We start from the raw sequence: 27,948 nt of genomic DNA, 5'->3' as shown, positions 1-27,948 counted from the left end.
TACAATCTAAGAGCGTGTTTAGGTTGAATTAGTAAAGCTAGGTCTAGTCAAAGAGCGTGTTTTGGTTAGATAATTTGGCAAGCGAGAGTAATTAGAGCGTGTTAATATCTTTCAGTACCAACTTAGATTAGCAATCACAAATTACATCAAGTCATAATCAGGTTAAATGACAGCATTAAGAACTAGAATTGGAAGCACTTTTACAACTTGTTTACAAACCTATTTCATTTTCTACATTTTTCAAAGTTGATTGTTATTTTCATTATTTGACTTTTGCAAACAAATCCCCCTTTGTGACAAAAGTACCTTGCGCAAAGAGGTATAAACTTTTATTTCGTGTCTCTGTGGTTCGACCCTTCTTGCCTTGTACTATTTTTTAGAGCATTAAAGCAGTGTATTTGGAGTCTATTGTACCCCTATCATTTGTTGGGTTTGACACGCCTAACAAATTGGCGCCGTTGCCGGGGACACAGTGTTATTAATTGTTTATACCAAGATTTTTGTGAGCAGGTACATCTCTATAAAAAAACGAAAAAAAAAAACAATAACAAAAAGTGTGGCTCGGAGATGAACACTCCTTACATTAAAGACCAACTTTCTGAGCTAGCCCAAATTGTTATGATGATTGGAAATGACCAACGTATGTAGCCCAAACCTATCCTTTGTGATTTTTGCACTCAAAATGGACATGACACCAACATGTGTCCATATTTACAAAGGGAATGAGAGGAAGTGAAGGAAAGGGGAAGCTACTACTGGCCAAATCAATGGAGTTATGATCAACCTCAACATGATCAATGGTGGGGAAACAACCAATGCCAAAACCCATACCAAGCTTGGGGAAATGACCAATACCAACCAATTCCACAGTTCCAACCACCATATTCTGCACCTCCCCAACAAGCTGAAACTTCGAGCATGTCCTTAGAAGACATTGTGAAAAGTATTGCAACTACTACCCAAATCTTCCAGGAAACAACCAAAGCTAGCATCAAAAGCTTAGAGGAACAAATTGCACAACTTGCTCAATCTGTGAGTATATTGGAAACTCAAGGCAAATTACCATCGCAGACTGAAGAGGACCCAAGGCATACCGTTTCTACCGTTACCTTGAATGATGGGAAAAATTTTGATGACCCAAGATTGCAATTTGAAGACTGGGAGGAGGAGGAAAAAGTAGAAGTGGAGAAGGTTGTCAAGGAAGAAGTAGAAATAGAGAAGGATGACATGGAAGTTGTAAAGGATGTATTGGAGGTTGATGAAAAAGAGACTGTGCCACCCACTACCAATGAGAAAATCATATCACTGGTAGACCAACTATTAGAGTCGGAAACGATAAATCTGTGGGACCCTTTAAAGGATACATATCCCGAGAAAGAAGACACCCAATCAGTCATCAACTCAACCACCTTATCAAAAGAAAAAAAAAAGTCACTAGGACTAAAACACACAAAAAATGAAAACCAAAAAGGACCAAACACAAACAATTTGATAGTTGTACTGAATCAGTATAATTTAACAAATCAAATAGACCAATGTCTAATTTTATCTATTGAATTAGAAAAAACTAATCGATTAAAAATAAATGTTATTCCCTCCGTCCCAATATTATTGTCCACAGAGAAAAAACACACAAATTCTGAAAAACATTAATTACCACTAATGTTATTTAATAAAATGACAGTTTTGTTCTTACGTTGCATTTAATGTTTCATTAAATGTTTAGTTTATTAAGTAATAATGAAGAAGTATTTTCATAAAAATATTATTTATTTTTAGAAGTAGACTATTATTTTGAGACAAAAAAAATAGACTATAATTTTGAGACGGATGAAGTGTTATGCCATTAAAATCCGCTCGAAGCCTGTTAAAATCCAATTATGGCACCAAAGGCCCTCAATGAGTCAATGGGTTTTTGGATTATGTTAAATCGGTTTTTAATACATAGAATTTGGGCTAGCTTCTAAAAGTTTTATATACAGGAATAATTTTAGGCCCAACAAATATCAAGAACAATCGGACACGAACACTAGACCAGAACACGAAGCTCTGTCTCGGCTTCTTCCATACTCACCTCTCTAACTCAAGTAAGTTTCAACCTAATTTTGCTTTTTTATTTTGTAAACCCTAAATTACTTGTTGGATTAGTATTATGGTGTATTATATGTTAATTACTTGTTTGGATCAGTGTATATAGGCTCTCAGTTTTAATTTTTGTCGCTTGTTTGAAGTCATGAATTTGTGAATTTCGTGCCATGAACCAATTTATATATGAACCTCAATGTTAACTGTTAAACAACTTAGCCGCGACACCTTAGTAGGCTGTTCTATAACGTCAGCTTACCTGATGATCCCTGGGCGATTTCTCTTTTACACAGCATTTGTTTATCACTTTTACTTATTTCCCACTACAGATATGTCGTTTTGATAGTTTTCTGTTAATTGATATCGCTTTTTAATTTGATTTACCAACAAATTGCTGGGTATCAATGGTGTGAGATCAAATGGAGCACAGCTCGTTAACTCAACTTCAATCGATTTGGAGTTTTTGGATTTCTACATTGTGAATTTGTTTGAACACGTTAATATATTAGTATATTTGTCTTGTGAAAAGCCCTAGGATGGATCAACATTACCTAACAAAGTTACGCCCATGAGATGTTTGATGAAATGTCTCAACAGAAAACATGAAACTTAACTCCGAAACTTTCATCTGACATTAACAGGTAGCTCAAAAATGGCAGCAAGTTCTTTTTCCAAATGTTTTCGTGGTAAGTTTTGAATCTTGTCTCTCAACAAACTTTTCCATTTCATGATTCTTTCTGACCTATTTTGTATAGTGGGTCATTCTTTGTTGTCTTCCAGTATCCAAAGATCATCATCATCACAAGAAGCCACCTGCAACAATCTCTTAACTCAGGTTTTGTACTTTAATGTATAAAGTTTGAACCTTTTTAAACCATTTTACAAAATCTTGAATCTTTTTGTACTTTTCAACAGCAAATAAGGACATTCATACAGATGAGGACGAATCTGAAAGTTGTAGATAACTCAGGGGCAAAACGGGTAATGTGCATACAAGCTTTAAAGGGGAAGAAAGGGGCAAGATTAGGGGACACGATAGTTGCATCAGTGAAGGAAGCACAACCTGGTGGGAAAGTGAAGAAAGGGCAGGTTGTTTATGGTGTGGTTGTTAGGGCAGCTATGCAAAAAGGGAGGTGTGATGGAAGTGAAGTGAAGTTTGATGATAATGCTGTTGTGCTTGTGAATAAACAAGGTGAGCCTATTGGGACACGTGTCTTTGGACCTGTCCCACATGAGTTGAGGAAGAAAAAGCATGTTAAGATATTGAGTCTTGCACAACATATTGCTTGAAAAGGTATTGGTTTTTTACCTTTTTATGTGAAAGGTGAAATGAATAAGATTTTTCAGGATTTTATGTTTTTTTTGGAACGAAAAGTTATGGTATTACTATTATGATGTTAGTATTTATCTGATTTAGTCAGTGTATTCTGTTTTTTAGAATGATTCTTGTTAAATTACTTGGATTTTAATTGTGACAGTTAAATTGATGTTATGGATAAGGGGTTGTTTCTTTTTTTCATTGTTAAGTTCTGAATGGGTAAGGTGTCCTAATGAGTAATGTTTGTTTGGATAAAGTGTTTTATACCATATGGTCTTGACTTAATGAAACTAAATAATCAGTTTATCCTTGTATTCCAAAAAGCTAATTTCAGAACATTCATAGTGGATGAAAAAGTTTGATTTTAAACTGGTTAACCCCAATTTTTATAGTGGATTATCAAATTACAATGTCTTAATAAGAATATAATCTAAAACTACACAACATTCACTTATATTTTAAATTTAACTTTTTCCTATCTCTCTTTTTTTTTTCGATTCTAAATTTATCACATGAAAAATATTAAACATTTCATAGTCCCCGTTTCTCAAAACCCTACGAAATTGTCAAAACGAATGGTCGTTTTGTTCTTTAATTTGTGTCTTATTTTCAAAATATATTCCTAATTTCTTATATTTAGCCCAAACTTAACAGGTTCAAATTCAGAAAAAAGGTGGTTTATTTCTTTTTTCTTTTTTTGCTCTATTGCTCTTTCAAAACATTTATACGACTCACATATCTAAAACAACATGGCATCATAGACTCTTAAAATTTAAACATCGATTCAAATCTTACATACTCAAATGGAAAACCTGATTTTACTCAAAACATGTCTTTCTTTTTTAAATTGATAATACAAATATTTGATTTTACTTTAATTCTAAAACAGATCAGATCACCTTCCTCTTCCACCACCAGGAGGCCCACCTCCACGCCCTGCAGCTTGAGCCTGCATAACCATTACTCCATTACTCCCAACAACTTTAAAAATAAAAAATAAAAAATGCAAATAACATTTTTCAAAAAAAAAAATAAAAATATATGCACTTGTTTTTTTATTTATTTTTCAAATTAACTGTAATACTTACTCGAGCTCGCATAGCAACAGCGCGTCCCCGACCAACACCAAGTGCTGAACCCTTACCCTGAAAAAACAAAAAAAAAAATATTTACATTAATAATAATAATAAAAATAATAATAGCAATAATAATAATAATAATTACCTTAATTCTAGCTTCTAAACGCTTGAACATAGGAGCATTCTTAAGCATGTCTGGTATGATCATAAACCTGCAAGATTTATTTATTAGGAATATTTTAACATTTCCACTAAATAGTGTAAGAAAAAACAAAATATTATTGTAAATAGAGAGAGAAAAAAAAAGGGTATAAAAATGAAAACTTGTACTCAAAAAATCATTTCAAACCTGACTTTGCTGCCACGAATGAAGACATGTTCAAGTTGAGCCACCTTCCCATCCTAAAAATGTGCACAACAATATCAAGCTAAATGCTTTTCAAGAATATAAACTTAATCTCACAAAAAGAAAAAAAAAAAAAAAAAGTTCATGTTTAAAGTTTTGTATATATGTTGAGCACAGCTACAAATGGTTGTTTCTTACAAAAACTGGATTAACCCATTCAGCCATAAGTTTAACTAGCTTTATGCTTCATATCTTCTCCATATTTCTGATGACATGTTTCTTATAGTAACAATGTTTCATAAAAGCAACACAACAACTAACAGACAAGGATCTTGAAGTACAGTTTTCTAAAACAATTTTTAAAATCGCATGCAATATTCTCTCATAAAGAAAGTGACAGGTAACATTCTAGCAAAACAAGAAGTTTTTCCTTCAAGAAAACTTGTGTCATTTGCAATTTTCTTCCACTCCATAATTTCTAAAGTTTAGTAATTAGTATTATGACTTATGATTAACTAAACATACCAGTCAAAACATTATAAGAATTACACTCACAGAAATTTTGCAAATATATGGACACAAGCAATCAGTAAGAAAAGAGAACTGTATTAACCTTGGAATATACAAGAAAATTAAAGAGGGTACTAATCTGAGTGCTTCAAAATCCTATCTGTAGGTGAGAAGTCAGTGATAATGGTATACAAAACGGTAACTCCATGGAAGAGAAGAGATAGTGACAGTGGAAAACATGAAACAATACCTATTGGTGATTGCAACTAGGAAATGGAAGTCACACACCAACACAACAGAAGAACAATATATTGGCCTATATCAATATCTAGACTAACAAAAAAGAGCACTCCAAAATCTAAACCTGCTAGACCTATGAAATCTTAATCCATTTTCGTGACTATGAAAATTACACAAACGAAAAGGAGTATGGTCATATACCCTAATGGTGGTAAATCTCCAAAGCAGATATAATTCGAAAAATAGTTTCCAGAATTTCATATTGTTCTACCAGACAATTAGATAGAATTTCTCTATGAATAAAAATAATCTGAATTTCTGCTATACAGTGGAGGTACTGTCAATGCAAACTTATTTTAACACAATTATTATGGGTTCAAGCACATTCTTGAAGATATTGTTTATGGTATAGGTTTAGGAACATTCCCGAATTGTGCCAGCATTTGGTTGTATACAATCATAAAATTTTACCCTTTGCAGAGCCACCCCGAAAAAAAATGTATATATTAGGTTTCGAGTGCCTAACGAAACCCCAGAAAACGCAAATCGAGAAGAGATAAATCAAGCGAGGAATTAGAAACTACAAACAGGTTGCATTGAGATCAAGAATCAGGTGTACTAACCTTAGCAGTGAAAGTGATGTTTTCTAGTTGGCAATTCCAGTTATCTTCGCATTCTATCATGCTTCCTCTGTAAACTTCACCGCTCTTGAGTTCTACCGTCACTATGTGTCCGGCAGCTTCGTGCAGCAGCTTTACCGGAATCCCAAGGCTCCGACTCATCCTGGCCTGATTCTTTGTCTCCCTGTAGAATCGTGTGGTGATCGGCGGCGAGGGTTGCGGTTGAAGGGTTTTGAAAGTGGAGAGTCCCGCGATTGGTCTATTTACAGTGAATTAAGGTCAAGGGCATTTTCGTCAAACGAACAAAATTCTTTTCTTCCCGTCAATAGCATATATTAGGGTTTTGGCTGTGTGACGTTATTAAATTGTTAATCCAACGAGTATCCATATAATTTTGTTTCTTAGAGATTTTTCAAAAAACAAAAACACACATAAAATTTAGGTATGTTTGGCATGTATCGTTTGCAAACTTCTAACTTTTAACATTTAATAAAACGTTACATTTTAAATAAAAAACATCGTTTGACACTAAATGTTTTTAGCATTTAGTTTAAACAATACTTTAAATCTAAAAGTTATTAAATATATTAAAATATAATTTAATAATTATATTAATATTTAAAATAAAAAAAATATTTTATTAATTTAATTAAAAGCCATTACGTACTTGAAAACGACAATTAAATTAAAAAAAATACAAAATAAGTCTACTTTCATAATTTATTCTTTTGCCTCAAACCTATAACAAGTTTGTCTCCTGAAAGATTTCGTTGTTTCGTGTTAAAGATCTTATATCGCGACCTTTTGTTTTACTTCTCACATTTTTATTTCTTCTCTTATGCTTTTTTTCCTTAGTCAATTTCTTTTCTTCTTGGTCTTGAACTCTTGATGCATTAGAGGAAGACCTATCTTTTTTACCTTATATCTACCAATCAGGTAGACTATATCTTTGAAATCAAGTTAGTCAACTTGGTTCAAGTTAAACCCGAGACGAACATGTAACTTGTTTCATAAATTTTTGTTCGTTTTGAACCACCTTTTTTTTTCAATAGACTCTTTCCATTTTTGGTGATTGGATAAAACTTCTAAACATCGACAAATTTTAACGGCCTCTAATATTGTTGATTTTAAATATTTCAAGCGTTGTATCGAAAGCGTTCGCATCAGTTTTTACACTTTTTCTTTGGTTTTTCAAGTTGTTGTACATCCCGTTGAACTTTGTAACTATCTCTTTCATTTCATGAAACTTGGTTATACAATTGGTGCTTTGAATGGTACTTGCCAATACAACACCCCGTTTTCGTCTTGCAGTATAAATGACTGAATACGTAAAATAGACTTTTCGATAGAGGACTATGTAGGACAGATAGTCTTGAAAAAAAAATTGTAGTAATCGTAAAAGCGAATTCATACATATAAAAAAACGCACAAATTTGATTTCGTATGAGAAAATTATGATTTTTAGAAGTTTTAGCGTATCACGTGTACAACACAGATACTTAAATTAAGATCGATCGGTTGTTAGGAAAAACAATCTAAATGAGAGTCGAATATCTCGTCCATATCTATCCGTCGATATAAAGACAGTCGAGAATGAATACCGTATGAAAGAGATATATGATTTTTACACAGACTTTAACAGTCCAATCCTGTAAAAAATTAACTTTAAAAATAAAGTGAAAATTATCCGACTGAGTCTAAACAAAAGTTGTAGATCTCATCGATAATTTCACGTGGATATAAAACGCGTCGAAAACGGAGCTCATACGTCGAAAACAAAAGTTGACATGTATACTTTCTCGACCTATTCAACCAACTAGTCAAATAATTTTATTTTTATTGAATGATAATGAAAAATTGGAATAGACACTAAAATTACAAAAGAAACTATTTGAGACCAAAACTGGAACTTTTGACCAAACTCATGGACCAAAATGTAATTTACTCTACAATATAAATCTAAAGATATGATCACATCACGGATAAATGTAGGGGTGAGAATATTAACCAAAAAACAGAATCATAACCAAATTAACCAATATAACTGAACCATTACTAAAATATATGAAGCGGTTTCTATTTTTGATTAACCGAATACATATGGTTCGGTTATAGTTTTCATCCAAAACCGAATCACTATTAACCGAACCGAACCAATAATATTAATAAATATTTTTAATATAATATAATATTAAATACTCTTTCATCCCATATTTATTATCCACTTTTGACTTTTGTCGTATTTATTCTTCTACTTTAACGTTAAACATTTATGTTTTTAATATATATAACTTGACGCAAAATATATAAATGAATTGTTTTTTAAAATGTCTTTTTATTTTTATAAGTTTCATCAAGTAATTTATAACACAAATAAGAATATTTAAGGTCAAAGTTAAATAATAAATACTTCAAAAGTTAAAACTGAACAATAAATAGATGACAGAGGGAGTATAATGTATATAATATATTGAGAATTGAAAATTTAAAGGAAATTACTTGGAATTAGATATGATAAGTAATCTTCTATCAATATAGTTATATATACACAATCTTTCATTTTTTATAACAATGGATTTATGTTTTTCAATTTTTATAGAAAAATATTTTGATTTTTATGTCATTTTTGGACCATTATGGTTAACCGATATTAACCGTTAACCATAATCATTAACCAACGAAAACTGTTATCCAAAACCAATATTAACCGTTACCTAATGGTTATTGAAATACATTAACCAAATGTAATGGTTATGGTTCGGTTTTGACCAATAACCGAACCAAACCGCCCCATACACACCCCTAGATAAATGAAACAGACACGACTCAAATCGTTCATAATGTCATATAATATTTTATTATAATAAGTCAAACAGAACATTATAAATCTCACCTAGCCAAAAAACAATTTTTGCTCATACACAAGTTTGGCTTTCTCCCTCAAAACAACCTTTTGTGTTTTCCCCGTTGATGTTTTAAGCAAATCATCAAACACCACCATTCATGGGGTCATATTTTCTGGTAATCGACTTCGTCAATACTTTATTACTTCATTAGCATCCACGACATATCCTTTTTTTCAACTTCACAAATGTACAGAGCACTTCCCCTAAACGATCATCACTTCATCAGGAACTCCAACAACTGCCACCTCAAGCACTTTTGGATGACTAAAGATCACAACTTCCACAACGATTGAGCTAATGTACTCACCGGATGATAAGATAATGTCACTAGACCGATCTTTTAGTTCTATGTAACCATCCGTGTGTTTAACTCCTAAATTTCCACTTTTGTACCATCCACCTTTAAATGCATTTTTAGTTGCTTTCACGTTTTTTATAGTACCCACTAATTCTTGTGTTGCCTCTAAGCATGATCTCACCTATGCTTTCAACGTTCGATGGGACGGTGTTCATCGTAAATGGGATCTTTCACATCGACTTCCTCCATGCCAACATGGTTTAACCCATGTCGAGCCTTGAGGTTCGCTTGTGATTCTAAAGGTAAAATATTTCACTCAGGTTTCCATGTACATATGGTCCCTGGACCATAGTACGCAGTACTCCCATAACAGTGATATACCTTAAGCCCTAATTCCTCCATTTTTAAAAGTATTTCTGGCGGAGGGGCTGCACCACCTGTCATGACCTTTATGATCCACACAACAGGGATATGGTTATTGTAACATCCCAAAAATCGAGACCAAAATTTTTATGTTTTAATTATAGTGCTTATAAAATTTGTTTGAGGAAAACATTACTGATATCATATGAATTCATAAACCATAGTTACATTTCTCAAAACCATATGATCAAATAGTAATAATGTCAGAGTACAATCTCAGAAATCTCAAATGCGGAATCATGTGTGTGCGATGCGCTGCTACCCTGTCGGCTCCTTCCCCTTCGACGAAGAGGTACCTGAAACCAAAACTGAAAACCGTAAGCCCAAATTTTAGTGAGTTCCCTCATCATACCACATACCATACAATCATACATACCACCAAGCAATTCTGGGGTGCCCGACCTACCCATGTCAAACCATTTTGGGGTGCTGACCTACCCGTGTCAGGCCATTCTGAGGGTGCCTGCCTATCCACCGGTCTATCTCAACCGGGCACGGGGACTGTTTCACCCCTTACCACTATCACATAATGTAACACCCAAAGTCAGGAAGGCCAAGAAAGGAAAGGAAACCCTAAGTTTAAGGGACGACTCGGCGAGTCCGAGCGGGATCCGGGTCGAGGAGTAAGTGACCGACTCGGCGAGTCTGGTCTGTGTGAGGAAAACCCTAAATCCGGGACTTTGGGCGCTATTTAAACTCCAAATTCTCTCCATTAGGGTTCCTTAGAGCCTCCCTCATACAGAAAACGAACCCTAAGTCTCCATTGTTGTGCATTCAAGCTTCCAAGCCATTTTTGGGTGATTTGAAGGAAGAAGAAAGAGGGGAATCATTGAAGCTTCAAGGATTGACCTTAGATCTGGAGTTTGTGGAACCTTTCTGAGTTATTGAAGGTATTAAGTCGTTTTCTTCCTTTAGATCTTCTATGGTTGTGAGATTTGGGGATTTTTAAGCCATGGTTAGTCATCCATTTGAGTTAGAAGCCGGATCTGGAGTTACTACTTCAGATCTAAGCATATTTTGGTCTTCGGAAGCATAAAGTTTCAGCCTTTGAGTTGATTATGGAGCCTCTTTGCCTTAAACCCTAGTTTATGGTGTATTTAGCCTAGATCTCCTTCTCTACACGTAAAGTTTGCAACTTTACGTGAGGAATAGGCTTGGGAAGGGTAGATCTACAGTTTGGGGTCCATGCATGACTCAAAAGTCCTCTGCATGTATGTAGATCTGAATGGACTCGGCGAGTCCTTTGAGTGGACTCGGTGAGTAGCATGAAGATTAGGAGGAACTCGACGAGTGGGATAAACAGCTCGTCGAGTCGGATGAAGTTGGGCAGGATCTCGGCGAGTTGGAAGAACAACTCGGCGAGTCTGTTGAAGGTTGTCTTAGACTCGGTGAGTCTGTTCTTGGATTTGGCGAGTCAGGTCGCGAAACCCCAAACCCTTCGAGTTGAGACTCGAATCAGTGAGTCGAGTGGAGACTCGGTGAGTTGGACAGGTCAGGACTCGGAAATCGGTAGACTCGACGAGTCGAGTCACGAATGGAAGGCTCTGAACTTATGAACTCGGCGAGTCAGTAGGTTGACTCGGCGAGTAGGGTTGACCTGGGAGGTTGACTTTGACCAAGACCTTGACTTGGTTGTCTTTCGGGGTCAGTTAGACTAAGTGTTGCATTGATATTGGTAGCTCGGGGAGCTAGTGGAGCAGGAGTTCAGAGAGTTGCCGGTCAGCAGCTAGTGGGAACATCAGCAAGTTCAGCCAATGCAGGTGAGTTTCCCTTTTGTGTGAATGGGTCTACGGCCACAATGCCGACCCATGTAGTTATGAGTAAAAGACCCGGGGGTTAGCCCTAGGCACAGTATGCTAGTATGATATTCAGGACGAGGTCCAATGATAACGGGCAGGTGCCCAAGGAATGGTTTATGTGATAGTTTATACTTGTTGTATGTGTGATACTTGTATGTGTCTGGTAGGGAGGTGAGTGTGGGCGTGGTCCCGTATCTCACCAATAGTAGAGTGTGGATGGTGTTCCACATCTCATTAGCAGCAGATCAGGGGCGAGGCCCAAGTTAGGGAAAGAGTGAGTGTGGGCTGGGCCCGTATCTCACTATCAGTAGGAGCATGGACGGGGTTCCATGACTCATCAGTAGAGTTCGGTTGTTAGGACCAGAGGGTACTCAGACACCCCAGATACATCTGACAGTATGTGATGTTATGTTTACATGCTAGCATGATCTGTTATATGAGTTAGAGGCAGTAGGGGGAGATAGTCCCCCAGATTACCGGTCGATAGGGCCGAAGGGGCGGTCATGCCCAGACATGCTAGATGGATTATGTGATATATGTGTTATGTGGTAGTAGTAGGGGTGAAATAGTCCCCAGTACCCGGTGGAGAGGACCGAAGGGGAGACCAGCACCCAAATATGCTAGTTAGTATCCGGTCGAGAGGACCGAAGGGGAGGCAAGCTCCCAGATGTACTGGTTAGTATCCGGTCGAGTGGACCGAAGGGGAGGCCAGCTCCCAGATATATTAGTCAGTATCCGGTCGAGAGGACCGAATGGGAGGCAAGCTCCCAGATATACTGGTCAGTATCCGGTCGAGAGGACTAAAGGGGAGGCCAACTCCCAGATATATTAGTCAGTATCCGGTCAAGAGGACCGAAGGGGAGGCAAGCTCCCAGATATACTGGTCAGTATCCGGTCGAGAGGACCAAAGGGGAGGCCAACTCCCAGATATATTAGTCAGTATCCAGTCAAGAGGACCAAAGGGGTAGGTCGGGCACCCAGATATGCCTGACAATATATGTATGTTATGTGATTGTATGGTATGAGGTATGATGGGGGAACTCACTAAGCTTTGTGCTTACGGTTTTCAGTTTTGGTTTCAGGTACTTCCGGTACCGGAAGGAAGAGCTCGGGGTGATCGCATGGCACACACCATAGAATAGACAGCCTGGGAATGTTTTACTCTGATAACGAACACGTGTTTTAGAAATTAATACTCTGATTACATTCTGGATTAATGATTTTACTTTAAGTAATGCTTTATTAAAAGAAATTTTTTAGTCTTGAATTTTGGGACGTTACACATAATAACATATCATAATCAAGTTGTCAGACATATCTGGGGTGTCCGATCTACCCTTCGGTCCTAACAACCGAATCGGGGGACTATTCCCCTCCTACTGCCACTATCACATATGACATATTATACCGACACATAAGACGCATCAGGTAGTAGCAAACCTAGACAATTATCACAAAGACAATCATCTAAAAACAACTCCTGCTGGTGGGCCGACATTGTGGCCGTAGACCCACCCCTACTGGAAGGTAACTCACATCGATGTCGTGTAGTGTCTGCACTGTCCTTGGTGTGAAAATCGACTCCTCAATCCCTACACAACATCCTTTCTACATTACCATTTCATACTCATAACCCTTACAAGGGTCACTAAATTCCAAGTCAAAGTCAAGGTCAAAACCCTGGTCAAAGTCAACTTTGTTTAAAGTCAACATCTGATTGACTAGACTCGCCGAGTTGGTTCACCAACTCTTTGAGTCCCCTCGTCCACGAAAAGTTACAACTTCGTCCTTACTCGTCAAGTCTAGCAAGAGCTCGACGAGTTCGCCTTCAGCAACACATCGGACCTTCTTCAACCAAATCGTCAAGTTCATCCTTGAACATGTCGAGTTCATCTTCATCTGTATGAAGGAGTTCAGTTTATGACTCGCCGAGTTCCCCTTGAACTCGTCGAGTCTGCCTTCATGTGGTTGGGACATTGTCTTGAACTCGCCGAGTCCGCTCATACACTCGCCGAGTTCCATGATTTCCAGGTCCCTAATGAGCCTAAAAAATTGAGTGTTTTTCTATCTTAGTGTAGCGCCCGTGTTTCTAGGCTAGACATTAGTATCGATGTAATAGTCTAGGTTAACCTTTGTAACTTATTTTGAAATAATAATAATGTATTATTTAAGTATTATGTGTTTTATGCTTAATTGTGTGGCTTAAATGAATTAAAAATAAAAATAAGCGTACAAATAAAATTTTAGATAAAACCGATATCGATACATGAAGACGTAGTGGTCGTGGCAAGGTTTCCGAAAATATAAAGAATGCCGAAATCCGAGTTATAACGAAGAAGTTATGATATGTCAAAGTTTCATGACAGAACCGGCATGACACTGCACGACGGAAATAGTGAATTTACGATAAAGCGATATTTAGCCTTAGTGATTTAAACGAAAGTCGTAGAATACGTTAAACCGAGAGCGTGCATAATAAAGAACGTCTAAATTTGACTTCGTATGAGGAAGTTATGATTTTTCGAAGTTTCGACTTAGCAGTATGCAACCCAAAGTTCGAATATGAGATCAAGTGATTTCTAGCCGAAACAATCTAAACGAGAATCGAAGATCTCTTCGATAGTAATGCAACGGTAAAAAGACACACGAAAACGGACGTTAGATGAAGTAGTTATGAATTTCTAACGGAGTTTTTCTGTCCTAGCCTACTAAAAATAATATAATAAAAGTTAAAATTCAAAATTAGCCGACAGAGTCTAAACGAGAGTTGTAGAGCATAATCTCATCTTCGTGTGGATATAAAGAACGTCAAAAACTGAGCTCGTATGTGAATGATATGAATTTTTGAAGTTCAAGGCACGCTTACCAAATGGGGAATGCCCCGCGTTCGGAGCACAGAGCCCGTCCAGTCACATGTGAAGTCCAAAGTTCGTAAGCCATGACGCATAGCGGAACGCGCTGCGTTCGTCCAAGGAATGTGTTGCGTTCATTTAGGGAACGCGCTGCATTCGAGACCAGATTCATCCTATAAATAGACTACAAGTGCAGCCGAGTTTGGTTGCCAAATTTATTGTCTCTCACTTATATTACCTCGATTTACGTGCAAGATATACCCCGAAGCCCTCGTATCATGTAACGACCCAATTTTCATGACCAAAAATTTCGTTTTAAAAATATTACTTTTAGAAAATATAAAAGGCTAAAACATTGTCTGATCAAAATATCACACCAGTGAACCATGTCTAAAAGCCAATTCATACATTCAATTAAAATATCAGAGTACAAATCCCAGTGAAGCTCGTAAATGCGGAAACGGGAGAGTGTGTGCGTGACATGCCGCTACCGCGCCGGCTCCTTTCCCCTAGCTGAGGAGGTACCTGAAACCCAAAACTGAAAACTGTAAGCACAAAGCTTAGTGAGTTCCCCCATAATACCACATACCATGCAACATATAACAACCATTATTCAGCTAGGAGTTACGGGCCTTGCCCACACTCGGGAAGATACGGGCCCTGCCCACACTTCGCTAGCCGGGAGATACGGGCCTCGCCCACACTTGTGAAGATACGGGCCCTGCCCACACTTCGCTATCTGGGAGATACGGGCCTAGCCCACACTCCGACCTCGGAGAGATACGGGCCCTGCCCACACTCAACCACTAACCCATAACATACAAGTATCACGCAAACAACAAGTATAAGCAATTCTATCATATTAACACATATATCGTACTTAACTACAACAGAGATACGGGCTCGGCCCACACTCTAGTACTAGCATCTCGTCTACACGGGTTGGCCTTGGTGCCTTAGATCCATTCCTACTGGGAAGGAAACTCACCTCGAAATAGCTGCTGGTCTGTGTGGGAACTGATCACCTACTACTGCTGCTGCTGCTCCGGAAACCCTCCGGCTGCAATTCCCACAATATACTCAATCAAACACTGTTCACTGACCTTTGGGTAAAATGACCATTTTACCCCTGACCTTGCCCTAAGTCAAAGTCAGAGTCAACTTTCAGTTGACCTCGACTCCCCGAGTTGGCTTTCCAACTCGCCGAGTCCCTACGCAAACGACTGCCCTGAATCCCGATCCTACCCGTCGAGTTAGGCGACGACTCGACGGGTTCGTCTTCATGACCAATATTCAAGTCCTTCATCCTACTTGCCGAGTTGTATGAACAACTCGTCGAGTTCATCTTCATCCGAAGAACACTCATGCTAAGACTCGCCGAGTTGTATGAACAACTCGTCAAGTCTGTTCTTGATCTAAGGAGATTGCCTTGAACTCGCCGAGTCAGGGCATTGACTCGCCGAGTACCTCCATAGATGGGTTAAGCTTCCGACTCACTGAGTCACACCCTGTGACTCACTGCTCACTCGACACTACGAAAAGGGGACAAACTCGAAGACTCGCGAGCAGACTCGCCGAGTCACATGAACGACTCGTCGAGTCGTTGCCATGCACTCCTAAAATATACCGATTTGCTCGATTCCAGTCCATGCCATTCATAGATCTGGACTTCTAGGACACGAATCACATGTAAAGTTTCCAACTTTACGTGTGGATATTCACCAATATGGATTTTAGGGCTCAAAATGTCTCAAAAGGGTAGATCTAGGGCTAACAAGCAACATGGAGCCAAAAAGCTAACAGATCTGAGCTCCTGGAGCTCAATCTTGCCTAGATCCAAAGGCCAAACGCCTTATTACAACATACAATGGACATACAAGCTTGGGGATTTGATCAAGAAGGACCCAAATGAAGTTTTAAGCATAGAATCAAGGGGAAAACGGGTTATACCTCAAAGGAACTGTTGGAAGAACACAAATAATGCTTGGATGGCTTCCCTTCTTCTGGATCTACTTCCTTCCTCTTTCAAAGCCTTCAAAAACACACCCACTAACCTCAAACTCTCAAAGAATAGCTTAGAACGAGAGATATAGGGCTTTAAGGGTCAATGGGGCCGGCTTGGGGCTGATAAGTCCTTTAAATAGGGTGCAAACCCCTGAAACTTAGGGTTTCATCCAACAACTGTGACTCGCCGAGTCCAGGATATGGACTCGCCGAGTCACCAACTTAAACGTGTTCCGGGTCCCGCATCCACTCAGCGAGTCAGACCTATGACTCGCCGAGTCCAAGGCTAAAAGAAATGAAATACTCAAATAACATTTACGTACCAGGAACCGGGTGCTACAAATCTCCCCCACTTATTTTAGACTTCGTCCTCGAAGTCTGCTGCTCGATCCTGAAACAGCTCGGGATAATGCTCCATCATCTCGTCCACCGGCTCCCAAGTCCATTCCGAACCTTTGCAGTGTTGCCATTGCACCTTCACTAGCTCCACCTTCTTGTTCCTCAAACCCTTCGACTTCTTGTCGAGGATTGCGACTGGGCGCTCAATGTAATTCAGGCTGTCATCAACCTGAATATCCTCCAAAGGTACTACTGCAGAATCGTCCACTAGGCACTTTCGCAACTGCGAAACATGGAAAGTGCTGTGGATTTGGCTAAGCTCGGCTGGCAGATCCAGCCTATATGCTACCTTGCCCACCCGGGCTACGACCCTGAACGGTCCGATGAATCGCGGGCCCAACTTGCCCCGCTTCCTGAATCGGATGACGCCTTTCCACGGCGACACCTTCAGGAGAACCATATCCCCGACCTGGAACTCTAAATCGGATCGACACTTGTCGGCATAACTTTTCTGCCGACTCTGAGCAGTCTGAAGCCTGCTCCGGACCTGCTGGATCCTCTCAGTCGTCTTGAGCACCACTTCGGTGCTTCCCATGACTCTCTGGCCAACCTCACCCCAGCATATCGGGGTCCTACACCTCCGTCCGTACAACATCTCGAAGGGAAGGCGGTCGATACTCGCGTGATAGCTGTTGTTGTAGGAGAACTCGGCCAGGGGAAGATAGGTATCCCAGCTACCACCGAAATCTAGCACGTACGCCCGCAGCATATCCTCCAGAGTCTGGATGGTCCGCTCGCTCTGCCCATCCGTCTGCGGGTGAAAGGCAGTGCTAAAATGCAGACGAGTGCCTAACTCGTCATGGAATCTCTTCCAAAACCTGGAAGTAAAACGCACATCCCTGTCCGAGATCACCGATACTAGCACCCCATGCCGTGCCACAATCTCCCTGATATAGATGTCGGCCAATTTCTCGGCCGATATGCTCTCCTGAATCGGAATAAAGTGAGCACTCTTGGTCAATCTATCCACGATGACCCAAATCGAATCCACTCCACGTGCGGTCCTGGGAAGCTTCGTGATAAAATCCATCGTGACATCTTCCTATTTCCACAGTGGAATATCCAACGGCTGCATCTTGCCATGCGGTCTCTGATGTTCGGCCTTGACCTTCCTGCAGGTCAAACATCGCTCGACATACCATGCCACATCCCGCTTCATGCAGGGCCACCAATAGTCTAGACGAAGATCCCTATACATCTTCGTCGCCCCGGGATGAATAGAGAATCGGGACTTGTGCGCCTCCTCCATCAAAATCTGGCGCACGCCTCCGTGATACGACACCCACACCCTACGGTGTAGTGTCAATAATCCTCGGCTATCATAATCGAAGGAGGAAACCTAACCTACTACACGCTCGCTCTTCCGATGCTCCTCCTTGATAGCCTCCTGTTGAGCCTCCCGAATCTGCTCCAACAGGGGAGTCACCACGGTCATCCTCATGCAAACATCCCTGATCGGCGCCGCCTTGCGGCTAAGCGCATCGGCCACCACATTGGCCTTCCCCGGGTGGTAAAGGATCTCGCAATCATAATCCTTCACCACATCCAACCACCGACGCTGCCTCATGTTCAGATTCGGCTGATCCATGAGGTACCTCAAACTCTTGTGGTCCGTGTAGATGGTACACCGAACCCCATAGAGGTAATGTCGCCAAATCTTGAGGGCAAATACCACCACCCCCAACTCCAAATCGTGCGTCGGGTAGTTCGCCTCGTGAGGCTTGAGCTGCCTCGAAGCGTAAGCAATGACATGCCCCCTTTGCATCAGCACCGCGCCCAACCCAGAAATGGACGCATCACAATAAACCACAAAATCCTCTACGCCCTCTGGCAGGGCTAAGATCGGCGCCTCACACAATCTCTGTCTCAGCGTCTCAAATGCAGCCTGCTGCTCGGGTCCCCACCGAAAGACCGCGACTTTCTTCGTCAGCCGCGTCAGGGGCACGACTATCTTGGAGAAATCCTGAATAAATCTCCGATAGTAGCCTGCCAATCCCAGGAAACTCCGAATCTCAGATGGAGACTTCGGAACCTCCCATCTCATCACGGCCTCGACCTTGGCCGGATCGACCAGAATCCCGTTTTGGTTGACGAGGTGTCCCAGAAATTGCACCTCGCGCAACCAAAACTCACACTTGGAGAACTTGGCATACAAGCTCTCCCTCCTCAGGGTCTCTAAAACCTCTCTCAGATGCTCCTCATGTTCCTCCCGGGTCTTGGAATAAACCAAGATATCATCGATAAAGACTATCACAGACCGGTCCAGCATCGGTCTGCATACACGGTTCATGAGGTCCATGAACGCGGCAGGAGCATTGGTGAGCCCAAACGGCATCACCACGAACTCATAATGGCCATAGCGCGTCCGAAACGCGGTCTTCTGCATATCCTCCTCCCTGACCCTCATCTGATGATAACCCGAACGCAAATCAATCTTGGAGAACCAAGATGCGCCCTGAAGCTGGTCAAAGAGGTCATCAATCCTCGGAAGCGGGTAACGGTTCTTCACCGTTACCTTGTTCAGCTCCCGATAATCTATACACATCCGATGCGACCCGTCCTTCTTCTTCACAAATAGAATCGGGGCTCCCCAGGGCGAACTGCTCGGACGAATGAACCCCTTGTCTAGCAGCTCCTGCAGCTGCGTAGACAACTCCTGCATCTCGGGAGGAGCCAACCGATACGGTGCCTTGGCTATCGGAGCCGCACCAGGAACAAGTTCGATCCTGAACTCCACCTGTCGCTCCGGAGGTATCCCAGGAAGCTCCTCTGGGAAGACGTCTGCAAAGTCCCGAACCACCGGAACCTCGCTCATCGATGCATTACCCGCCTCTCGGGTATCCATCACATACGCGACATAACCTGCGCATCCCTGCTGGAGATAGCGCCTAGCCCTCGCTGCTGAACATACAGCGGGTCCACACTGCGGCCTTTCTCCATGAATTACTAACTCTCCCCCACTTGGGGTCCTGACCCGCACTAGCTACTGCGCGCAATCTATCACCGCCCCATTAGGGCTCAACCAATCCATGCCAATAATCACCTTGTTCCCACGCAACGGTATGGGAACGAAGTCTACCAAGTAACGCTCCTCGGACAACCGCAGAACGCAATCTCGGAACACCATCGATGCTCGCACCGAACGATCATCAGCAATCTCTACCTCTAAAGGACAATCTAACTCTCCTGAAGTCTCATGAAACCTCTTGCTAAGCGCAAGAGAAACAAACGATCGGGATGCACCCGAATCAAACAATACCTGAGTTGGGATGCCGTTCACATGGAACGATCCTAAAGCATACAGAACAGATATCAATAACATAACATCATAAAAATAAGATAGAGGGAAAGAATCATACCCGTCACCACATCGGGTGCGGCGCGTGCCTCCTCGGTAGTCAGCTGAAATGCCCGGCTCCTCACCACTGGAGCCTCTGCCTTGCCCTGCCGACCATCCGTGATCCGCAGGGTCGCTGGAGCTGGCGCCTTCACTGGCGCTGAAACTGTCAACTGGGGGCAATTGGCCTTCTTGTGGCCCCTCTGATTGCAGTGAAAACACAGCAACTTCGATGTCTGAATAGCTGAAACTGGAGCAGTACAATCCCTTCTAAAGTGCCCTGCCTTGCCGCACTTGTAGCAGCCTACTGAACACATCCTACATGCCCCCACATGCGTCCTGCCGGATTTCCCGCAGCGGCTCGGTCCTGACTGACCTTTCGGCCTACCATCTGATCCCTTGGGCTTCTTCCCCGAAGCCCCTCCTGCCTGACCCTCCTCTAGTTTCCGTTTCCGGATGTGCTCCAAATCTATCTCCCTCTCCCTTGCCCTGGCAATCATGGAGTCCAGGGTAGGGCAAGCCGAAAAGCTAACATGCTCCCGGATGTCAGCTCGTAGCATATCATGGTAACGAGTCCTCCTCATGTCCTCGTCACCGGCATACTGGGGCACCAACAAAGCCCTCTCCCTGAACTTGGCGGTGATCTCCGCCACAGTCTCCGTCGTCTGCCTCATGTCAAGAAACTCCCTGGCCAGCTGCTGAAGCTCGACCGCCGGCGCGAACTCTGCCCTGAACCTGGTCACAAAGTCCGACCAGGTCATAGCCTCGATAGCTGAGGCTCCCAACGAGTCACCCACTGACTCCCACCAATCCCGGGCTCGGTCCCGTAGACATCCCGTTGCATACCTCACCTTCGACCCCTCGGGGCAGAAGCTAGTCAACTGGGCAGACTCGATGTCTGCAATCCATCGCCTGGCAACAATGGGGTCTTTCACCCCATGGAAATCCGGCGCACCGCTGCCCCTGAAGTCCTTGAAGGACAGCGTGCGAGATCCTGACTGGCTAGATGCCATATCACTCCTGAATGCCCGAAGGCGATCCTCCATCAACTCCATGATCCCTTCCTTGATCGACCCAAAGATAATGGGAGTCGACTCAAGGATACCCCTGGTGATCTCTGACGTGATGAACTCGCGTAGCCCCTCATCAATTGGCTCAAAACCTGATCCCGAACCTGACCCCTCTCCTGAGCCGCCATCTACCGGCCTCGATCGAAGCACCACCATTCTGCAATACATCACAACAATCATTAGTGATACTGATACTCCCTGAGGGATCACATCTACTTACAAGTTCCCTGGTCTTATCTTGGCCATCCTTGGTTCGGGTACAGATCCTCTGCTTTCAGTAGTACGGGTCCATACTACCTTCCACATCTATCCGTACCTTCTTCAAGGATTGCCTCGACTCCACCAGATCCCTTTCACTACTGGTGATCACTGCTATACTCATCCTAGGCTTGCCCTAGGGAAATCTCTAGTTCCACTCTAACCAGTCCTCAGCTGCTACAGGCCTCCTTGTAATGCCAGTTAGCCATTACCCGAATACCATCACATGTGACGAGGCCCAAATAATCCTTCGAGTATCCGACTCGTCCCTACAACGGTTGGACTCAAACAAGAGCTGCGCAGTAGGATCAAATCCGGCACTCTAAGATTATTCAACCCTGGTCACACGTGATGTGACGCATTCGCCTAATGGCTAACTCCCATTATTCAGAGTCCCACGAAGCACGAAGCAAGCAGCATTCAGATAAGGGTAACAATCTCAACTAACTCTATCACCTTCAGGAACTGAGCTAGCATTGTCTAATCAAAATATCACACCAGTGAACCATGTCTAAAAGCCAATTCATACATTCAATTAAAATATCAGAGTACAAATCCCAGTGAAGCTCGTAAATGCGGAAACCGGAGAGTGTGTGCGTGACGTGCCGCTACCGCGCCGGCTCCTTTCCCCTAGCTGAGGAGGTACCTGAAACCCAAAACTGAAAACTGTAAGCACAAAGCTTAGTGAGTTCCCCCATAATACCACATACCATGCAACATATAACAACCATTATTCAGCTAGGAGTTACGGGCCTTGCCCACACTCGGGAAGATACGGGCCCTGCCCACACTTCGCTAGCCGGGAGATACGGGCCTCGCCCACACTTGTGAAGATACGGGCCCTGCCCACACTTCGCTATCTGGGAGATACGGGCCTAGCCCACACTCCGACCTCGGAGAGATACGGGCCCTGCCCACACTCAACCACTAACCCATAACATACAAGTATCACGCAAACAACAAGTATAAGCAATTCTATCATATTAACACATATATCGTACTTAACTACAACAGAGATACGGGCTCGGCCCACACTCTAGTACTAGCATCTCGTCTACACGGGTCGGCCTTGGTGCCTTAGATCCGTTCCTACTGGGAAGGAAACTCACCTCGAAATAGCTGCTGGTCTGTGTGGGAACTGATCACCTACTACTGCTGCTGCTGCTCCGGAAACCCTCCGGCTGCAATTCCCATAATATACTCAATCAAACACTGCTCACTGACCTTTGGGTAAAATGACCATTTTACCCCTGACCTTGCCCTAAGTCAAAGTCAGAGTCAACTTTCAGTTGACCTCGACTCCCCGAGTTGGCTTTCCAACTCGCCGAGTCCCTACGCAAACGACTGCCATGAATCCCGATCCTACCCGTCGAGTTAGGCGACGACTCGACGGGTTCGCCTTCATGACCAATATTCAAGTCCTTCATCCTACTTGCCGAGTTGTATGAACAACTCGTCGAGTTCATCTTCATCCGAAGAACACTCATGCTAAGACTCGCCGAGTTGTATGAACAACTCGTCAAGTCTGTTCTTGATCTAAGGAGATTGCCTTGAACTCGCCGAGTCAGGGCATTGACTCGCCGAGTACCTCCATAGATGGGTTAAGCTTCCGACTCACTGAGTCACACCCTGTGACTCACTGCTCACTCGACACTACGAAAAGGGGACAAACTCGAAGACTCGCGAGCAGACTCGCTGAGTCACATGAACGACTCGCCGCGTCGTTGCCATGCACTCCTAAAATATACCGATTTGCTCGATTCCAGTCATGCCATTCATATATCTGGACTTCTAGGACACGAATCACATGTAAAGTTTCCAACTTTACGTGTGGATATTCACCAATATGGATTTTAGGGCTCAAAATGTCTCAAAAGGGTAGATCTAGGGCTAACAAGCAACATGGAGCCAAAAAGCTAACAGATCTGAGCTCCTGGAGCTCAATCTTGCCTAGATCCAAAGGCCAAACGCCTTATTACAACATACAATGCACATACAAGCTTGGGGATTTGATCAAGAAGGACCCAAATGAAGTTTTAAGCATAGAATCAAGGGGAAAATGGGTTATACCTCAAAGGAACTGCTGGAAGAACACAAATAATGCTTGGATGGCTTCCCTTCTTCTGGATCTACTTCCTTCCTTTTTCAAAGCCTTCAAAAACACACCCACTAACCTCAAACTCTCAAAGAATAGCTTAGAACGAGAGATACAGGGCTTTAAGGGTCAATGGGGGTCGGCTTGGGGCTGATAAGTCCTTTAAATAGGGTGCAAACCCCTGAAACTTAGGGTTTCATCCAACAACTGTGACTCGCCGAGTCCAGGATATGGACTCGCCGAGTCACCAACTTAAACGTGTCCCGGGTCCCGCATCCACTCGGCGAGTCGGACCTATGACTCGCCGAGTCCAAGGCTAAAAGAAAGGAAATACTCAAATAACATTTACGTACCAGGAACCGGGTGCTACATATCATCCCAACACCCGAAGCAAGTCTTGAAGCCCCGAAGATCCCGACAAAAAGAGTTGTCGAGCCGAAACTCTGCCCGCGAGAAGCCCGGATTTTGGAAGATATCCCGGTTTCATTGAAGATTATTACTTTAAGAGCCGTAGTGTTGTCCGAGCATCGTCTTATCAAGTGGATGTGTAGTTGCTTTCTTCTAACACATAGATATGAATTATTTCTCTATAAAATATGTGTTATGTGTTTATATATTATATGTTATATGGAATGAGTATTGAATGAATATATTATACTGGTTTTAAGTTGTGTATGAATGTGTATATATATATATATATATATATATATATATATATATATATATATATATATATATATATATATATATATTATCTACAAAAAATGTTGGGTAAAGCATGGGTAGATAGTTTATGTGTGATGAAATAAAATTGATGAGAGGCCTCGATGTGATTGTGATCTAGTCGTCCAACATAATATGGATGACGACCACGAACTTTTCTAGACAGTTCAGTGAAACATTGGCAGGCTCCCTATATTTAGTATAAATTTTTATCATTTATTATCTAATTAATTGCATATTATGGACAAAAGGTACTTAATTATGTTTGAATTATATTTTCAGTCCAAAAGAAGTGCTCGGAAGCAAAAGGAAGCAGGAGCAGCTATCGGGAAGCTTTGGAGTGAACAAAAGAAGAAAGGACCAAAAAACCACAAAAGACTCGGCGAGTCTGGCATTGACTCGACGAGTTCTCACGAAGATTCGTGAAGCAGAAGAGTCCTTGCCTTGCCGTACATGGGAATTTAATGAGGGACTCGACGAGTCGGTCTTGGACTCGACGAGTCAAGTCGAATCTATAAAAGGAGCCTTCCAGATCGATACAAGAAGTTTTTAGAGAACCCTAGAGAGAGGAGCCGTGATTCAGAATGAAGAACGGCATTTGGAAGAGTGAATATCCAACCCAATTCCAATTTTGAAGGATAACTAAGGCATAATTGGATTTCTCTTAACTAGATCTAGTACCTAAACCATGTTTATGTTATTGAATTTCATTTTTGAGTTTTCTACTGCCTTAATCATGAGCTAAACTTTTTAGCTTCTGTTTGGGTAAGACAATTTTGAGACTATGGTTTGATTAATGGTAGGATTAACTTTAAATTGGTATCTTGTTGAATTAAGCTTGTTAAAGATCCTTATGCATTAACCATAACTATTTTCTGTTAATAGGAAGACAATTAGGCTGCATGAACATCTCTTAATTGTTTACCTCATGTGATTTATGTGAACACTTCATTATGTGCCTAGGATTAGTGAATGTGAAATAGGATTAACTAGAGGATGGGTAAGTTAATGTGTGAGCTTGTTTGATAAACCAACAACAAGAGGCTAATTGAATTATTAATTTTATTAACCATTACAAGTCTTACTTAACCCGAATAAATAACCTAGAATTAATTAATTTAGACAACTGGTCACTGCTTGAATTAGTTTATTTTCTAAGGATTAGTGATAGCGAGTGTGAAACTAATCACCTGAATCGGTAGCCAATAAAAGGTTAATCCATTGCATTATTACCATTAAATCAACCATAGTATCAATTAAGTCAAACCTGAACAGAAGTCCCTTTAAATATTGAATTTAGTTGTTCTTTGCTTGCTTAGTTGTTAGTTAAGTTATTTAGTTTAAGTGTTAGTAAGTTTCTAGTCTTGAAAAACTAGAGAAAACCCCTCTTTTATTATTTGTTCTTATATAATTTTAGTAATTAGTTTAATTGCCGTTCCCTGAGTTCGGTACCCTGCTTACTAGATCTATACCACCAATTGACAGGTCAACTGCCTTTGTGTGTTAATTTTATAATTAAAAGCAAATTTAAAACTAGTTGAGTTCACACACATCATGTAGTGAACTTGGGTGTTCATTTGCTGTATTTTATCCCCCTGATGGTTGCTTTAGGACATTCGTTGCTGAGGAAACCCCTTTGCAGTAGTGTCCGTCCCGATGAAAATCCTAGTTTATGTCCCTTGTAATAGTTGTTGTCATAGGGACGTAAAGTGAGGATAACGGGAATGGGTAATCGGGTTATTGTTGGTTGGTGAAATTAAATATAACTATTTATTGTGGGTTGAAAACCCTATATGCTCACCAGGCTCCCAAGCCTGACCCACTTAGTTTCTTTGTATTACAGGTAGTGGCGCGAGAGCATAAGTTGGAGAATTTGTGAAGATGTTTTTTTTGTTTATAGACCAGTAATTGTATATAACTGTGTAAGGTCTATGTTTTAATTGTTTATGTTTTTGTGTCTGTATCGGAATATGACATCCCAAGTTTTGATATGTAATGAAAATACATTTCTTTAAGAAATGCTTTGATAAATCATATTTATCATGTAATATTTTGGGGACAAATTCTGCAACTCTTTTAAATAATTGGATTTACTCTGAAATTATTTTAAAAGCATAAATGAAACCAGTCTTTTCTGGCCATGATTTTGGGGATCTCACACTTAGCATCTGGTCCATCAACAGAAGGATTTGATGGGAAATACGACCCGAATCGTCGAGTCCCTCTTTTTCCAAAACTATACAGTCGATTTCAGTGGGTCTCAAAGCATTTAAACCATAGATCTGACCATAATACACGTAAAGTTACAAACTTTACGTTCATGCATGGGCCATTTAGCTCAAAAGGCCCTAAAATGGAGTCTTCAAGATGCATGGGGATCTCATGGCAGTAAAGTTGGCACCTTTATGCCATGAGAACCCTCCTAGGTTCCAGATCTAAAGTTGTTTCTCTACATAATAACCCAAAGCAGAAGGTAACTTAGAAATGCCCCAAAAATGACAAGATTCAAGCCCTAAAGAGGATCTAACAAATGGAAAGTCAAGGTTGAAGCTTTTTACCTCAAATGAGCTGGAAATGGGACACAACCTTTGGATCTACAAGATTCAACTTGAACTCCCAAGCTCCTTCTTCCTTCTGAAGCTTCACAACCACAAAAAATGCACAAAATGGCTCAAGAATCACTCAAACAAGGTTAGGGTTTCGATATAGGGTTTCTATGAGTTGGGAGGGATGATGGGGGTTGGGTTGAGGTAGAATAAGTTGTTTAAATAGGGTGCAAAACCTTAATATTATGGTTTTATCCAGACAGGTCCTACTAATCGAGTCGGTCCCCCGACTCGTCGAGTTGGTTACTAAACTTCCCGGTCAAAATCGAGTCTACTCGACGAGTTGGGCCTCCAACTCGCCGAGTCCCAGAGCAAAACATGAATTTACTTGAAATTAAATACGTACCAGGAATAGGGTGTTACAGTTATGAGGTAGCACATTGGCAATCATGTTTAGAACTGTGGGTGCACCGGCCATGTGTGTCACGTGGTGCTTCGAAATGGATTCGAAAATGTTTTTTTCGGAGGCAAACCTTGAACATATGTTTCTTCCTCCTTGTGCGGCCATGACCCACATACTACACACATAAACATACATACATATGTAAGATATTGGGGTATAGAAAGGCTTGGAAATTCTGAAAACTATGGTTTCACTTTTAGATTAAAGTATTTGGGTGGTACTCCCAATCTTTAATCGGATAAGGCTCATAATTGAGAGCAAGAACAAAAAATATGGTTGTTATGAATTTCATGATTTTCATTGTACCAGGAAAAATGATGACCAAAATGATTAAGTAGTTCATTTGTCTGAACGAACGAGGGTCCGGGGCAGTGCCCTTGGGAGCGGGGTCCAAGGGGTAGAGCCCCTAGCTGGGGTCAAAATGCATTAGAAATCTGAATTTTTTGAAATAAACCCAGTTTTTGACTTTGTTTTGACCCTTATATAAATAACCCGGATAAGTGACAAGTTTCAGACATCGAACTGTGTTTTGTGACAGTTTTCAGACATACAACTGTCTAGTGACAGTTTTTTAATG

The 27,948-nt window shown here is 41.4% G+C and overlaps 2 protein-coding genes and 1 pseudogene across 2 annotated transcripts; 1 reads left to right on the top strand and 2 right to left on the bottom strand.

Annotated features, from left to right (window-relative positions):
* The first annotated feature begins 1,975 nt into the window (after positions 1-1,975).
* On the top strand, positions 1,976-3,598 carry LOC111878442 (50S ribosomal protein HLP, mitochondrial). Its single transcript, XM_023874943.3, has 4 exons — positions 1,976-2,087; positions 2,727-2,771; positions 2,841-2,920; positions 3,001-3,598. The coding sequence occupies exons 2-4, from the start codon at positions 2,738-2,740 to the stop codon at positions 3,373-3,375; spliced, it is 489 nt and encodes a 162-aa protein (XP_023730711.1). The 5' UTR covers positions 1,976-2,087; positions 2,727-2,737; the 3' UTR covers positions 3,376-3,598.
* A 545-nt stretch (positions 3,599-4,143) lies between these two features.
* LOC111878448 (small nuclear ribonucleoprotein SmD3b) lies at positions 4,144-6,482 on the bottom strand. The gene is made up of 5 exons (XM_023874949.3): positions 6,202-6,482; positions 4,832-4,884; positions 4,628-4,694; positions 4,492-4,548; positions 4,144-4,352 (listed from the first exon to the last, which is right to left on the bottom strand). The coding sequence occupies exons 1-5, from the start codon at positions 6,358-6,360 to the stop codon at positions 4,299-4,301; spliced, it is 390 nt and encodes a 129-aa protein (XP_023730717.1). The 5' UTR covers positions 6,361-6,482; the 3' UTR covers positions 4,144-4,298.
* Positions 6,483-9,091: 2,609 nt separating this feature from the next.
* Positions 9,092-27,476, bottom strand: LOC111878420 (butanoate--CoA ligase AAE1-like; annotated as a pseudogene).
* Positions 27,477-27,948: the final 472 nt, after the last annotated feature.

The sequence above is a fragment of the Lactuca sativa genome, chromosome 8 (assembly GCF_002870075.4).
Source record: "Lactuca sativa cultivar Salinas chromosome 8, Lsat_Salinas_v11, whole genome shotgun sequence".
NCBI classification, from domain to species: Eukaryota; Viridiplantae; Streptophyta; class Magnoliopsida; order Asterales; family Asteraceae; genus Lactuca; species Lactuca sativa.
Note: the sequence above shows the minus strand (reverse complement) of the source record. Positions and strands in the feature narration are given on the sequence as shown.